Genomic DNA, 17,031 nt, shown 5'->3' on the forward strand with positions numbered 1-17,031 from the left:
TACTAACCACACTATTAAACATACTTAAGTAGGAAAAATAAAGCTTGGGGTTTACAATTTACTGATAATGGGTAGAAATACACGTTATTACAACGCAAATAAGTAAAACAATAGGAGAATGCGATGGCAAAAATAATCAATACATGTCCAAAAGCGCTAAACTGAAGAAATTGCGATCGCATGCGCCCATCACATAAAAGTAGCTAATTTACTTATTTTGTGCAGGAAAAATGCATTGGCGCAAGTAAAATTGCGATCCAAGGAATTAAGCGTCTGCGCATTTGAAAGATTGCGATCGCAAAGTCATGCGATCGTATGCGATCGTGAGAAGTTGCTCAAGAAGGTGGCCGCATAAAGACTGCGCATCAAGGTGACAGCATAATAAAGCATGATGAGACAGAAAGCTGATGACGGTCAAATCCAAATTTAGATGACAAACCGTTAAAGCCACACTGTAGCAAGTACACTCAACTTTCGGTGACCATTAGTCGGCGCATAGTCGGCGCATCAGAGCAGGAGATTTAATGACTGTCCATCATTGCAATCATTAGAGAGAAAGGCTGCTTCACCTTAAGCTCTATAAATACCGTTGACACATATCCTTCACCCACTTTCTATGAACTACTTCCCCCATTCACCTTGCTCTTGATCCATACAAACACTATTCGAATGAAGCAGTCAAGGTATAATCGACACGAAGCGTTGTATGGATCTCACGGTATGAATTTTGTAGGGACGTGAAAGTTGAAATCAATATCATATATTTGATTTTATATTTGAACGACTTCCCCTTATTCACCTAAATCTTGATTTATACAAAATACTTTCCAAATGGAGCAATCAAGGTATAATTGACACGAAGTATCGCATGAATCTCGATTGTGAACTCTTAAAGACGCGACAGCTAAAAATAACGTATCGTATATGTTATTAATCTCCCACTGAAGTGTTCTAATAACTTTATCATATAAGTTATTAAACTCCCACTGAAGTTTTCTATTATTAATTTGGGTATATATATATATATATATATATATATATATACTTAGGTTCATTTCGGCTAATTAAAACAATCCTAAGTCTATGTGGTTTCATCCAAGTATAACGCTTATAAATGGATTTTTAACCTACGATGTCTAGGTGATAAATCGTTTTATTACTTCACACTGCTCACGTACGCTTATAAAACCAGTTAAAAAATGCTCAATTATTCGGCAATAATCCCTAGGTAGGAGATGTTCCATAGACCGTCAACTTAAAAACCCGCAGCCTTAGACAAGATTATATATTGGTTGAGTTTGTAACCGTGATTTATAAGATAACGAGCTATTTTAACTATTAAAACAAGTGTTTAACCTATGTGAGCATGGAACTTATCTTTGTTATAGATTTTATTGTCTAATTCAATTTTATAACAACTTATATAATTAGAAATGCTATTGCATCCACAACATACATCAAAGGCCTTCAAATTTAATATAACAATTATATTAAATAACAGAAACCCTAAACATACATTCTATACATTATAACAATTTATAACATATACATAATGCATGTAACATGCTTCCTATAGTGGGATTTTAAATCTAAATGGCATAGTATATGCACAAACATATTTAAATTTAAATACAATATACATCACATACATAATAATTTAAATTATACTGATATGGTTCAACTTTGGCATCCTAAGCAAGCAAAATAATTAATTCATTACAAAACAAGTCCAGAAACAACTTCAAATTAGTGTAGAACCACCTAACCAAACCCGACTCACTCGAACTAGACCTCCAAAGCATCAAAATGGGTTGAACTGATCCAAGAATGGTTGAATCGGACCAGATTGAGGTTGAACTGGTCGAACCAGAACTTTTTCGGCGTGAACCAGACCGAACCGTGCATTGCTCAGCTGGGATGAACAGCGTCGCAATGCTCATCCCAGCATTGCAATGTTGCGGGCTTCATCAAGAACAGCGTTGCAACGCTCATCCCAGTGTTGCAACGCTGTGGGCTTCATTAAGAACTTGCAATGTACAAGCGCAGCGTTGCAACGTTGCCTAGGCAGAAGGCAGTCCTCCAACTACTGTTCCACGACCTTGCTTGCTTCAATCTTCAAATTACAACCTAATTTGGACTCTAATGACTTCAAATAAATTACAAACTCTATAGCACACAGCTCATCAAATAAGACTCAATTACAAATTTAACTTGAAAATCAATGAGAAATCTAATGCCAAAGCTGAAAACATCCATATCAGTCCAAAAACATGCAACTTCAGAAATTCACCCACCAAAACTCAAATTAACGTTAATTGAGTGCTTAAATCACGCTTTATTACCAACTGAAAGGATATACTAGCATGCAATGGAAACAAACAGAATCAATAAACACTCTAATTAAATTTAATTTGAGTTATAAAAGCATGTTTTTGCAGAAAAATGAAGAGGGTTTCAATTTCAACATATATTTGATGAACTCTTCCAAATCCAATCTGTTCTTCACGTTAATTCAACTCCAAATCATCAATGAACCACCAAGAGATCTTCTATACTATTCTTAACCTTGAATTTGAGTGGTGGAACTCAAATTTGAGTGAATTTGTGAAGTAAAAAAATGGGTTTTGTGTGGAAGAAGAAGAAGATGCAGAAAACAATTTTCCAACTTATCCCACCCATTTCTTCTTTCAATTTTTGAGGTTTTTATTATTTTTCAACATGCAGGCACTCCAATCACATTCAAGGCTAGCAGCTGTTTCAAAAATTTAATGGGATTTGTGTGTAATTAGAAGAGCAACACCTCATGTTTGGTGAAAGTGGGAAAACCCACTAAAAACTCATTTTTCAAAATTTCCAATTTTTTCAATTAATTCTAAATAACTCAAATCCAACTTGATTTAATATCATAATTAATCAAATTCAATATTCAATATCTCAAATTGAATTTAAAATTGGAATTTAATTTGATTTTTAAGTAATTAAACAAATTTAATTAATTAAATAATTTAACATCAAATATCAAATTAACCATAAATTAAATTTAAAAACATGAATCTTATTCATGTAATTGATATTTAATTCAATATTTAAATATTATAAACTCTTCAATTTCATTTAATTTCAACAAATTAAATGTTAATTATATCGAATATAATTATACAAACCCTAATTTGATTTTGAACTTATTCAAATCCAAAACCTAATTTCAATTTGAACATTTTTAAATTGATATTGGTCTAAATTCACTCAATTTAATAATTCAAGTTGTTCATGTTTTATGAGCAAGTAGAGAGACCTTATGGACCTACATATCATGAGCTTCAACGATTTAAGATTAATTGGCTAAAACTCTTTAGACTAAATTAATCGGTATTCGTTAACTATCAAGTCACACCACTATAGCTCGATAGTTGCACTCTCTTCACTATAGATATATTTGCGTCCACATGATTTAACCATAACCAATAAGTCGATCCTTCACAAGTTGTTCGTAATAACGGTTGAGTCAATATGCTGTTTTGTCCCTGATATTACGTATTGCTCCTTAAGTCCTTACTAATCCTCTAATGAACAATTGGTTTATGATCCAATCATTAAATCGGATCCCTCTAGGGCCAAAGAGAGGGTGGGGTTCAAAATCTGGATTTAATACTTAAGAGAGCAACCTTTTTCCAAATTGGGTAGGCATGAATTCCATCTTGCACCCTATATCCCAAACTATCTACCCGGTCTTACTCATAAAATGGGAGGCTTAATGAGCCGACGCTATTGAGCTAACCCTCACCTATGCACATCTATGGGTAATCCCAAATAAACAGAAGTTCATAGTTAGCTCAGGATTAAGATCGAGTTACCTAGGTTATCTAAGTGAAATAGTCAGTCTTAAACAGTAAACAACGTTATAAAGTAAGAGTGATTTATTTCTTGGTCTGATCTTATGCAAACTCATTGCATAGGACGTTCCCACTCCTCATGTCAATACATGAACGAATCAGGATCACTTCGTTTATAGTACCTTTACATCAACTTGTAACAACTACAGAGCAAGCTGCATCCAATAGTGTTACTAGAATAAGGCACCCAACCTTATTCATATGCTATAGACCGTTTTGTCTATTTACTCGAACTTGATCCATTTTTATGTCTCTACATAAAGTTCAAGTATTCATGTAATAGTCATGGATCTTAGTTTATTTGGATTTAGACTTTATAATGCAATTTAAAGATTCAATAACAACTTTATTGAAGAAATGTTTAATAACATCTTTATTGATAATAGAATATGTTTAACTTTATTGAAGAAATGTTTAATAACATCTTTATTGATAATAGAATATGTTTAACTTTATAAACTGCGAGTTTTAGGACATACAACTCAACATCTTGTCACATAGTTTATTTACTTAATTTTATGTTTAATTTTAATTGATTTATTAGTTAAGGGATTTTTTAAACCTAGTCTTTAAAACTTAGAGACCAAAATGACCACTTTGAAATAATAGAGACTAAATACACCTATTCCTAAAACTCAAGGACCAAAAAAGTATTTTTTTCCAAGATTAAACCATTTGTACACGAAATTTATCTTTGATTTTAAAATCTTGTTTTTATGGTTTTTTTTTATAATTATTTTTAGATTTACTTTATAATCATCACTTAATATTAAAGTTGTATTATTAAACTTTTATAATTAATTTTTCTTTTTAAACTTTACATAATGCATGCAAAACTAGTTTTTTAAAATGGTAATACTGTTGAAAATATTTTCAAGTATAGCTAAATGTCACTTAGTGATAGACCACGATAGACCTTAATAGACATTTATTACTGACACTGATAAAAGTCTATCACGGCTTATCACTAATAGATAATTTGTAAATAAGTTGACTCATTTTCCTTTATTTGAAAGTTATACTTAAATTTAATAGTCAATTTGCATATATCATGTAACATAGATTAAAGTTCGGACTAAAGTTCGTCATATAAAATAGAAAAATTAACCTTAATTAAGAGAAGATAAGCAAAAAAGCTACGAGATATATAATCAAGCTACAAGACTATTGAAGATAAGAAAAGAAGTTACAAGATTAGGATCAAGCTACAAGATTATTGAAGATAAGCAAAAACGATGACCCATTGAGGAAATGATGGGTGAAGTAACCATAACTCCGCCCTTGGGGGGAGGGGGGAGGACATCAGGAAGTTGGTTGAGCTATAACAGGCTTGGTCAAGTAATATTCCAGGTTCGCTCATGACCCGGGGCCTACCTTGGGTTAGGAGACCAATGACCGGTTGTTGGGCCTATTTTTAGGGTGGGCTTGGCACAACTTAGTGCATAATTTTGCCATGAGGTGGAGAAGTATTGGGTTTTATGTCCTAAAACTTGTGGTTTGTAAACAATAAACTTATTATGTTATCAATGAAGATGTTATTGGGCTTATTCAATAAAGTTGTTATTGAATGTATCAATTGCTCATTTCGTTTTAGAAGGAACCTAAATCCAATAAACTAAGATCCATGGCTATTACATGAATACTTGGACTTTATGTAGTGACATAAAAGTGAATCAAGTTCGAGTAGATAGTCAAAATGGTCTGTAATATACGAAAAAGGTCGGTTACCTTATCCTGGGGACATTATCGGATGCGGCCCACTTTGTATTCAGTACAAACGATATGATCCTAAATCATTAATGTGGAGACATGCGAGTGGGGGCATCCCGTGCAAAGATTTTGTATAAGACCGAACTAAGAAATAAGTCACTCTTACTTTATAACGTTGTTTACCATTTAAAACTGATTATTTCAAAGTGATGATCTATGTAACTTGACCTTAATCCTGAGCTAACTATGAACTCCTGTTTATTCAGGATTATCCTTAGATTTACATGGGTTGACTCAACAATGCCAGCTCAATAAGCCTCCCACTTCAAGGGTAAGACCAGGTAGATAGCTGGGGACATAGAGTGCAAGACGAAATTCACCCCTATCCACTTTTAGGGATAATAGAGAGGTTGTTCCCTTAAGTGCTAACTTCGGGTTTTGAATAAGGGGCCCTACTCGCTCATTGGCCCAAAAGGGACTCGGTTTAGTGATTGGATCACATACCAATTGTTCATTAGAGGATCAGTAAGTCTTAAGGAGCAAGATGTAATCTTGAGGGTAAAACAGCTTTTCACCCAACCGTTATTACGAACAACTTGTGAAAGGTTGACTTACTGATTATAGTTATATTGAGTGGACATAAATATATCTATAGTGAGGGGAGTGCAACTACCATGCTTTAGTGGAGTGATCCAGTAGTTAACGAATGTTGGTTAATTGGGTTAAAGAGTTTAGCTGGTTAATCTTGGATCGTTAGAATCCATGATCTGTAAATCCATGAGGTCCCCATACTAGCTCATATCGTAAATCTTAGAACAGTGTGACGAACGAATTTGAAGTATTCGAATTTGGTTTTTGGAGCAAAGCGTTAAAAATATATGATATTTTTAACCTAATGTTTAATTTGAATTAAACATAAAGAGAGAGAAAATAGAAGATATTTAAATAAGATTTAAATATCAAGATTATGAATAGAGATTCATATTAATTGGAATTAGTGTTGGATTTAATATTAAATTTAATTAATTAAATTGTTAAATTAATTATTTAATATTAATTAAATTTTAAAATTAATTATTAGAATTAATTTTGAAATTAAATGGAATTGGTCAAAATTTCATTAAAAGTCAAAATAGTTTATTAGGTCAAAATTGCATAAAAATTCAAAATTGTTGACTAGGTAAAAAATGCAATAAAAGTCAAAATGTTGATTTTGACTTTGAAAATCAAAAAGTCAAAATTATTGACTTTGGACTTTCAGAGTCAAATTTTGACATTTGATCAAGTTAGTGGAAAGATCCAACAATCTTGAATGGGAAATTCAAACATTTGCATTAAGTGTTGTTTTCAATTGAAGACACTTGCCCCACTAATCCTACTTTGAGTTAGTAGATTTTTTAGTGTCAATTTCTCATCAAATTCAAAGTTGCATGTTTTTCATGATATAACCTACAAAAAGAAGAGTTTTATGAATTTTAGCTCTCTTGGCCAAGTGGTATTTCATGAAATTTCTTGAAAGTCTTAACCTATTTTTCCTCTTAAATCCTTAACCTTTTCCTCTCCAAATTAGTCAATCATTGGGTCCCATCATCCCGTTCTAAGGCCGGAGAATAGTCGGGAAGACTCTCGTGGTGGTTTACAAACCATTCATGAGGAGATTGGAGCTGATTTAGAGAAGATTTGAGTCTACAAAGGTTGTATATCTTCTATTCATTTGTTCTTAATTTAATTGCATGCTTATTCTTTGAAATTAACCTAATTAGAGTACTTTAGATCCGTTATTTCTTCCATTGTAAATGTGTACGTTCCATCAAGAAGCACATTGAAAAATTGGTTGGACCTCAAAAGAGTTTAGCTCAATTGGCCCAACACCCACAAAGTTCGAGATACGTCTCGCGATGGGATAACGTGGCAATAAAAGGGGAGATTGTACTCCCAAGTTGATTGCTTAGAAGATTAGCCCATAAGAATATAGTCAACCACGAACCCCAACTTGGGAGTGGGAGCTAATTTTGTGGGTGAATTTTGACAAGACAGAATAAAGCCCAAAATCAAGATAAGATCAGATAAAATCAAAAATAAAAAGAGATAAGATAAAGATTTATCTAGCTAGTTTGAGATTAGGAAAAGTCATATTCCTAATCCTAGGAGGTTAAATCTCAAATCTTAATCCTAATATGACTAAGATAAACCTTAAGTTGAATCCACTATAAATAGACCATTAAGGCTCCATACGAGGTAACTTAAACTTTTGACTTCTTCTCTACTATTCAATTCTCTGACTGACTTAGACATCGGGACCTTTTTCTTTGTTTTGCAAGTCCTCTCTTCCCCAAAATTATAAATTCAATTGTTGATGTCTCGTGAGAGTTAGGTTTGTTTCCCCATTCCAAATTTTGCATCAACGGCTTCCAATCAAACACATTTGGTGCTATACTTTTAAGCATGATTTATATCATCAGTTTTATTTTGAATGATCGATTAAATAGTGCATGTCCTGAAGTAGTTAAACTTCACAAAAGTGAATAATAATTTCAAAATTATTTCTAAATATGTACAAATTAAACTCTTAAATGAATAAACCTAGATCATATGTAATCAAACTTAAAATTGAATTCAGATATTGAATAATATTCATTCAACAAGCACATTTTTTCCCTATGGATCAATACCAAGCAATAGAGGAGTGACCCTCAACAAAGGCTCCAAAGTGTTTGGCAAAAATTTTCTAGCAAAAAGGAAACAAATGGAAGAAGTGGAATAGTATTGATCATAATTCTCATTATTACATGTTGATTCAAACCTTATCCTATTCAAGAACTCATCAGTTATATCATTCCATCCAAACTTACTTGGATGAGGGCCTCCCTTCGACCAATCAACCCAAGTGATGCTCCTATTAGAATTAAGTTCAGGCTTCAACATATGCACCAAAGTTGGTATGTAATGCTCATCCATGTAGCAAGGTGGGAGGCAATAGTTTTTAAAGATTGGATAGTACTTCGTGTCGGAGACGATGTGAAGAGCGAGCTCTCGATGTACCTCGAACCATTGGGAACCCTTTCGCCAGTCGGTGATGTTTATCTCAGGCGACATTTGGGGGTTGTAGCGGCCTTGGCAAGACTTTCTCGGGTCATAGAATGAGCCGAGAAAGCTTAGGTTTGAGCTCATGACATGGTTGTAAATGGTGGTGAAGTTGAACAATGGGATGCATGAGTCAGAGAGAAGAACAAATCTTTGGTTTGATAAGTCTAAAAGGGCATTTGCTAGAAGGCGTCTCTCAGCATCAATCATGCTTGCAGTCCCCCAATACACAGCCTACAATAATTCAGAATTATGTTAATTATAACACCTACTTAGCTATTATTTAATTTCCATCTACTTTCATTAACGTGGCCATAACTTAACTGACACAGAACTTGTACATTGTACTATCATTACACATAAAAAAAATCATGTACTTTCACTAGCGTGAGCATAACTTAACTGACATAGAACTTGTACATTGTACTATATTACACGTAAAAAAAAATCATTTACTTTGTTTAGCTAAAATTAGAGAACTTTAAAATATGGATCCCCATGTAATATGTTTAAGTTGCTTTAATTTTTTGTGTTATATATTTTTAAAAATTAATGATTGTTTCTATATATGATTTGTAGTTCTTGTGATAATGAAAGACAAAAAAGTATTGGAATATAAAACTCTTTAAAATTTGGCAAGAAGTCTAAAAATATTTTCTGCAACTACAATATTATATATTAAAAAAATCATTAGCGAAAGAAGACCGCTGTAATTAAAAAAAAATGTTGCTATAATGTTTTTGAAATTAAATTTGAGTAAGATGTAAGAAAAGGCTCAACACAAAACACAATATTAAGTGTGATATACTCAATATATATATATATATATATATATATATATAATAGGTGTGATGGTAAAAGGTATTTAGAAACTCATAATCATTATCATAATAACTATTTCTAAACAAAGAAAAATGAGACAACTTATTTACAAATATAGTAAAATGTCGTTATTTATCCGTGATAGACTGCGATATAAACATCTATGTCAGTCTGTCGACATTTATCAATATTGATAAATGACTATCACGATCTATCATTGATAGACAATGACATTTCACTATATTTATAAATATTCTCAACAATTTTACTATTTAAAACAATTGTCTTTATCATAAATTTAGTTCATTTATTTATTAATAACACCTTTAACTTTGATCATTTTTAGAAGTGATCAGACAATCACATCCCCACCATTTATGAGAAAAATTATTTTTTTTTTCCGAATATGTATGTTTGGTCCATGAATTTTCAAAATCTACATTTTTAATCCCAAGTTTTCAAGATGTACTTCTTTAGTCCCCAAATATTTACAAATGTGTTTTAAAAGGTAATGAAGTAAGTTTGTTTAATTATTTAAATAATTATATGACTTTTAAATTAGAAAAAATAATTTTAAAAAATTACTTGAAACTTAGTTCTTAAAAATACGAAAACTAAAAAAAGTTACATTATACAAATTCATAGATCAACACTCTATCTTTCGATTAAAAAGATATATTTTGAAACTTACATATTCTTAAAAATCTGAGGACTAAAAAGTTATATTTTAAGAATTCATAAATCAGATGTCCCTCAAACTCACAAGGCTCCTAATTCTTTTTTTAATAGTTGTAATCTCAATGGTAATTCTAGAAAGGTTATAATAACTTTTTTTTTAGCACTTTCAAATTCCAAATACTCAATATTTTTAAAAAGAAATAATAATAATAATAAAATTAAACAAACCTGACTTGGGATCCTTCTACCATAAAAAACAGAAGTTTGAGGCATTTCATCAGCGTAAGAAGGATGTGAATGAACATAAATGGAGTATAAGCCATTGTGGCCTTTAAAAAACTTCTCCCAAAGAATTGCCAATGGCAAAGGTCCAGTTGTCAGAAACATGAAAGCCACCTTTTTTGGAACTGTCTTGTCACTCTCCACAATTCTTGGAACCATGCTGGCTCTCCAAAACAGCTCCTCATCACTCATGTTATGAACCAAAGACTTATGTTCTTCAAGGGAAACAATAACCCTTGAAGAGTTAGAGGAGGAGCTCCCATTTCTCGGGATTGATAAAAATAGAAGAGGTCGAGACCGAGGCTGAGACTGATCGGGCGGTGATGGAGGCGGTGACAGTGGAGGAGAGCTGACGGGTGCGAGCAAAAATGACGACGGTGGCAAAGCGGAGAAGGAAGAAGGAGAATTAGGAGGGGTTGGATTAGTGAGAGAATAGGTTTTGAAGTATAAGCAAAGGATGATTCCAAAGGAAAATCCAACAAGGAAGAAGAGGAAATGGAAGACATGTTTGAGTTGAAAATTGAGATTGTGGGACTTGAGAAACCCTTGGGGTTGCTTTTGCTCAAACCCCATTTTTCTTAATTTCATCAATCTAGAGAGAAAGAGGTTGAGAAAGATTTGGAGTTTTGTTTTGGATTTGTGTATGTATATAGGGAGAGGAGCTAGCTAGGTTATTGCTTTTTTAGAAATTATTAGACAGTGTCTTGAAGGTGAAGTTATTGAAAAATTTCAAACTTGGCATGTTTTACACACACATTATAGAATTCATAACATAACCCAAGACAAGCTTGTCATTTGTTTTTGTTTTTATTCTTTTTATTTTTTATTCTGATTTTGTATTATATTGCATGTGAGTGTTGAATTGACTTTGATAAAGTGGAATTTATATATTTATATAAAAGAAGAAGAAAATAATATCTTAAATGTTGTTATCTATGTTAAAAAATGTCTATATTATTCTCCAAAAAATTAGAATAATAATATTACTATTCCCCTTACATAAATGTATCAAAATTATCTTTGAAGTTAAAATCCATTATGATGTCATACTAAGTACGTCTCTGGAATAGATTTTTTAAGTGTTTAATTTAAAAAATAAATCATTTTATAAGAAATGGGAGTATTTGGTAACCACTCAAAATAGTTTCCAAATATATTTTAATGAGCTTTTGTCAAGAGTGTTTAAATAAAAATGTGTTTTTCGAAAAACAATTTTTTCTCAAGTCAATTCAAACGGGCTAAAAATTAGGATCTAAAAGGAAGACTTAGAATTTTTAAGGGTTTGTTTGGTAGACAAATATGAAAATAAAAAGTTCAATTGGAAACAAAATTGTATTTCATGTTTTTATATATATTTGGTAGCAGATTCATAAATTTGATTTCAGATCAAACAATGATTTAAAATATGTTTGATAATATAATTTTAAACCATAAAATTAGTTTGAGTTACCCTGAAATATTTAATTGAATACTAACTATTTAATTATTGATTTATGAGCATATTTTAAGTTGAAAATTTCGTAGAATTATTATTTTGTAATATCATAAAATATAAAATACATCATTAATATATATTTTAATTTTAAGAAAAATGAATTGATGAAATACTATATTCATTAATAGTTTTATCTTTTTAAATATAATTCAACATTTTTGAAATTTCAAATTAAAAAATTTTGATACACAGATAATATTTCAAACTTTGTACTATTTGAGTAATAAAATCTAAAAATAGTTTTGAAATATTATAAAAAGGTGAAAAGTAATATTCTAACTTTGAGAACCTTAGAAATATTTTTAAAAGAATTTTTATTTAGCTTAATTTAAATATCACTTTAACAGAAAGGTAAGTTTGTGCTCTTGGAGTTCTGCTCAAAGATGAATTTCCTTAATAATTAATTTTTTTTTTTTTTTTTTAAAAAAGGACTAAATTTGATTGCTTTTCAAACATTTAGAAGAACTGAAAATGGATTATGAAAGTTCAAGAGAGTCAAAATATAACAAACATATTAGTTTAGGATAAACTAACATTATATTTTGTCTAAATATGTTTATAATCTTGTCCTAGATTATACCCTAAGCATTTACATGTATTAATGTGTAACATAATTGCAGTCAAAAGCTCCCATTCTAATTCTAAATTTTCTTTCCTTTTTTTAAATAATAAATTACACTACATCTTCAAATTTAAAGCAATCTTTTTGTTTGAGGTTGACTCAAATGAATGAAGAAACTCAATGATTTTTTAATTTTGCTTCTTTTTTTTCTTTTTTAACCAAATATAAAGATCGAAGGATTAGGAGGTGCACCCGAACATCTCAACTACGTTGACACACCTATAACACTCTCATCATGCCCCGATCTAAAAGTGATATCATTAATGAGAATTTAGATTTGCTTCACCATTCCAACAAGCCATTTTAATTGAATTAGCTTTACTTTAAAAGATGATGTTTGTTTTGTAAAAAAAAAAAATTACTATTGTTATATACTGATAAGCCAATGTTCATATTGGCTATGGTTTTGAATTTGGGAGTCATGCTTCTTCACATTTCATCTAATAATGATAAAATTGTTATACTCTTTTTATAAAAAAAAAAAATAAATAAATAATAAAAAAAAATCTGGCAATTTTTTAAAGGAAATCAGAAATTATTGCATATTTTTTTAGCAATGTTTAAAATGATATATGCTTTAGTTTAATATTATATTTTATTTGATCTAAATTATTTGTTTAGTATGAAGTGAATTACTGTAATTTAAAAAAAATAAAAATAAAAATAAAATATAGTCTTCATTTTTCCAGGTTGCATTAAACTAATCAATTTGAAAAAAATAATAATAATAAAATATGAGAAAGATATTTTTGATATATAAAAAGGAACATCATTAAATTGTATCAACTTTTATCCTAACTAAACTTTCAATTTGATTATATATATATATATATATATATATATATATATATATTGGTCAAACTTAATTTGTGCAAAATTGATTTACTAAATTTGAAAAAACGAGATTGTTACATGTTTGTTGAAATTAGTGAGTGAATTAGCAAAAATTGAATAGAGGGTAAAGATTAAATTCTTGTTTAAGTTTAGAGTTCAATTAGATGAAATACAAAGTTTAAGGGTGAAAATTGGTACAACTTAATAAGTTTAGAGTTTAAATTGATTTTTTCTATACATATATTCTTCACGATAAAATGGAATTCTTAAAATTTGTTAAGAGGCGGGTGACATTTGATTACACGGAGTCTACTTTTAAATGCTAGTAGGGGTGTTCAAAAAATTCGATGATCCGAAAAACCGATTAACCCAACCCAACTTGTTCGGTTTGGGTTAGATTATCAACTCATTTGGGTTAAATTTGGTTCAAATAAATGAAAATTTTATGGGTTGGGTTGGTTCATGGATTTACCTAATATAACTCAAACCAACCCGAACCAACCCAAATTTATTATTAACTTCAAAATATATTTTTTTCTTACTTATATCACAATTATTTATACATATATTGATTTTAATTTTATTTAATTCCAATATTTTTTGAATAATTTATTCTTCAACAACTCTTAGAAATAGTTTTTTTACACTTTAGAAAGAAAATTTTCACTATATAAATTGAAATTAAGTTGCTAATCTTAATTCAATATATGAAAATAATTAAATTAGACTTTTACATATTTACATTTTACTTCTTTTTAGAATACAATTTTAAATAAATGACCCGATTAACCCAAACCAACCCAACCCAAATATTTCATGGTTGGGTTGAGTTGGGTTCATTTTTTAATAAAGGTTATTTGGGTTGAAAAAATTTACAACTTGAACAATTGGGTTGGGTCTAAAAAGTCTTTCAACCCAACCTATGAACACCCTAGTAGACATTATAGTCTTACTTATGGATTTTGTACACATTTTAAAACATTGTTGCCTATATTTTGAATTTTGTAGTCTTTCTTGTGAATTTTAGAAACTTGTTTTGTTATAATAGATTTTGGATATCGCTCTTGTGGATTGTGGAATCTTATGTGTTTTTTATTGGTGATTCCAAGCTTTTTTTTAAGGGAACCGATGGAACCGAACCAACCCAACCCATTTTTTATGGGTTGGTTTGGTTTGGGTTCATAATTTAACAAGGGTTAGTTTAGGTTAGAAAAATACACAAACCGAACCATAGGGTTGGACCTAAAATATCTCTAAACCCAACCCAACCCAACCCACGACCACCTCTAGTATGAAACAAATTACAGAAATACTTAATGTGTTTTAAAAAGTGATTTAAATAAATTACTTTATCATCAATTTCACCCAACACAAAATGTAATTAATTTTGTTCGTAATTACTCTTAATCTTTAAAAAAACATTGTTTTCAACATGACGAGGACTCTTTATTTTATTTTTTTAAAAGAAATTTAGGTAGGTGAATACTTATACAATAAGTCAATAACATCTTGTCAAATTGAATATGTTGCTAAGCACAACGTACGTGGTTTGAAATCCCTATTTCGATTGTACTAAAAAAAGTCAATAACATCTTTCACAGCTATAACCCCTAGTTTTTATGGAGTCCTTAATTTTAATTAAATAGATTTCACAATTAAAAAAGACAAGAGTTAGGTCAATCAAACATGGCAAGAAAAGAGGCTCTAAGCAATCTCCAACATTCAATTGGAGTAAAATTGAAGTTAGGTTGTTCAAATAAAGCCTTAATTCCCCTATTTATTGACTTTTTCCAAGCTCCATGTTCAAGTCCAATTAAGGCAATATGCTTTCAATTCTAAACTTGGCTTCCTTTCAAGGAAATTTTAAACTTGGTTTCTTCAATTAATTTTGTAGAACTTATCTATTCTTTTAATTTAAGAAAAGGTTCAAATAAAATTTAAAAATATATAGCTAATATATATTGATAATTCTAGTCCATTGCTGCCTCACAATTATAATACTATGTTATATAAAACATATCTTCAATAATTCTCCAAATTTAAAAGTGAATAGTGAATAAATGGATAGGTTGAGATTCTAGTAATTCCATTGCCCATTGAATTATTCTTTGAATGGCCTAATATATTCTCAATTTTTTTTGGGTTAAATTACATACTTTAACTTTAAATTTGTTTTTTAGTACAATAAATACAGAGACTTTGGAATTTGAAACCTATGGTTGAAATCATAAATCCCAATTTTGAAGTATGTATTTGAAGTGTATAGTCAGTTTAAATGGTATATCTATCAATATCAACATTTTATTGATATTTTCATCAATATTTGAAATTAAGACCTTGACATTTTGACCAAATTCTATTTAACAATAGATTAAAAAAAATCAATAAGTGAAAATAATATTTATAAGCTAAATGTCTTTTATTATTTTTTTTCTTTTATATATAACATACAATGACAATCAAGAAACAAAGTTTGAAAGGGTTTTTTTTCACCTAATATGAACAACTTGGACATGTGCTTAAAAAATCCTACTTTGTTGACATTAAATATTTTTTCTTCCTAAGTTGGAAGTCTCAAGCTCTTGCTCTACTTGTAATCCATCACAGCTGTTTAAGTCATGAAATCTGCTAAATTCTCGCTTTTTTAAAGATTATTAAGCATTAATTTATACAACTTTGAGTTACCAATATTTTGTGTCAATAATTGAATTAGAGTCATGAAATCTGCTAAATTCTCGCTTATTTAAATATTATTAAGCATTAATATATACAACTTGAATTATCATTATTTTGGGTCAATAATTGAATTTTGAGGAATGGAGGAAAAAATTCTCCATCTCTACCTAATTTGTCTCTTTTTTTAATTTATTATAATTATGATGTGATGGTTGTTATATAAATATTATATTTAAATTTCAAGTTTTATTGTTCAATGACCAAGATAATAAATATGCTTGGAGTGAAATATTGAAATTTAAATTATATATATGAATAGTTTGATTAAGACGGTGACATTTTATTTAGATGAAATCTTAAAAGCTACTAAAATTCAATTTGACTCATTCAATGTTTTTTTTCTTTTTTCTTTTTTTTAGAGTGATAATTCAATGGAATTTTTGTACCTTATAAATTATAGTTGGATGGTCAAACGCATTTTAGAAAACGTGATGGTCAAAATGACCACAATTATTCAATTAATGGAAAAATTGTAGTCATGATTGTGGTTTCTTGTTTAGAACTTTTCCATAATTAATCAAGTAACCATACAAAAACGTGAAAATGAGAGTGAATCACTAAAAATAAATAAATAAATAATAAAATCCTGATCTTCATAAATAATTACAAGGTCTTAGTCCAACCTAATAGATTTGTCAATACGAACATAACTTAATTGTCATAAAAAAAAATATTATTCTTTATTTTCTGATAGAGAAAGAGTTCCACCAACCAAAGGAAAGGCTCATCAATGTCTTGAGAGAAGAAGGCGTTGTTCTTCGATCAAGGAAAGCCGAGGCCTTGGAAAGAGAAACCCATAGGTAGTAGCTTGAAGCTTTAGAGCTTACCTCAGAGAGAGTAACTGCATCTATCCAAATGTTGATAATGACGGTGCA

The 17,031-nt window shown here is 30.0% G+C and overlaps 1 protein-coding gene across 1 annotated transcript; it reads right to left on the bottom strand.

Annotated features, from left to right (window-relative positions):
• Positions 1-8,196: 8,196 nt before the first annotated feature.
• On the bottom strand, positions 8,197-11,110 carry LOC120077297 (glycosyltransferase BC10-like). The gene is made up of 2 exons (XM_039031186.2): positions 10,416-11,110; positions 8,197-8,921 (listed from the first exon to the last, which is right to left on the bottom strand). Exons 1-2 carry the CDS (start codon positions 11,055-11,057, stop codon positions 8,262-8,264), a joined length of 1,302 nt encoding a protein of 433 aa, XP_038887114.2. The 5' UTR covers positions 11,058-11,110; the 3' UTR covers positions 8,197-8,261.
• Positions 11,111-17,031: the final 5,921 nt, after the last annotated feature.

Source organism: Benincasa hispida, chromosome 1 (assembly GCF_027475165.1).
Source record: "Benincasa hispida cultivar pf3 chromosome 1, pf3_genome.v1.1, whole genome shotgun sequence".
NCBI lineage: Eukaryota > Viridiplantae > Streptophyta > Magnoliopsida > Cucurbitales > Cucurbitaceae > Benincasa > Benincasa hispida.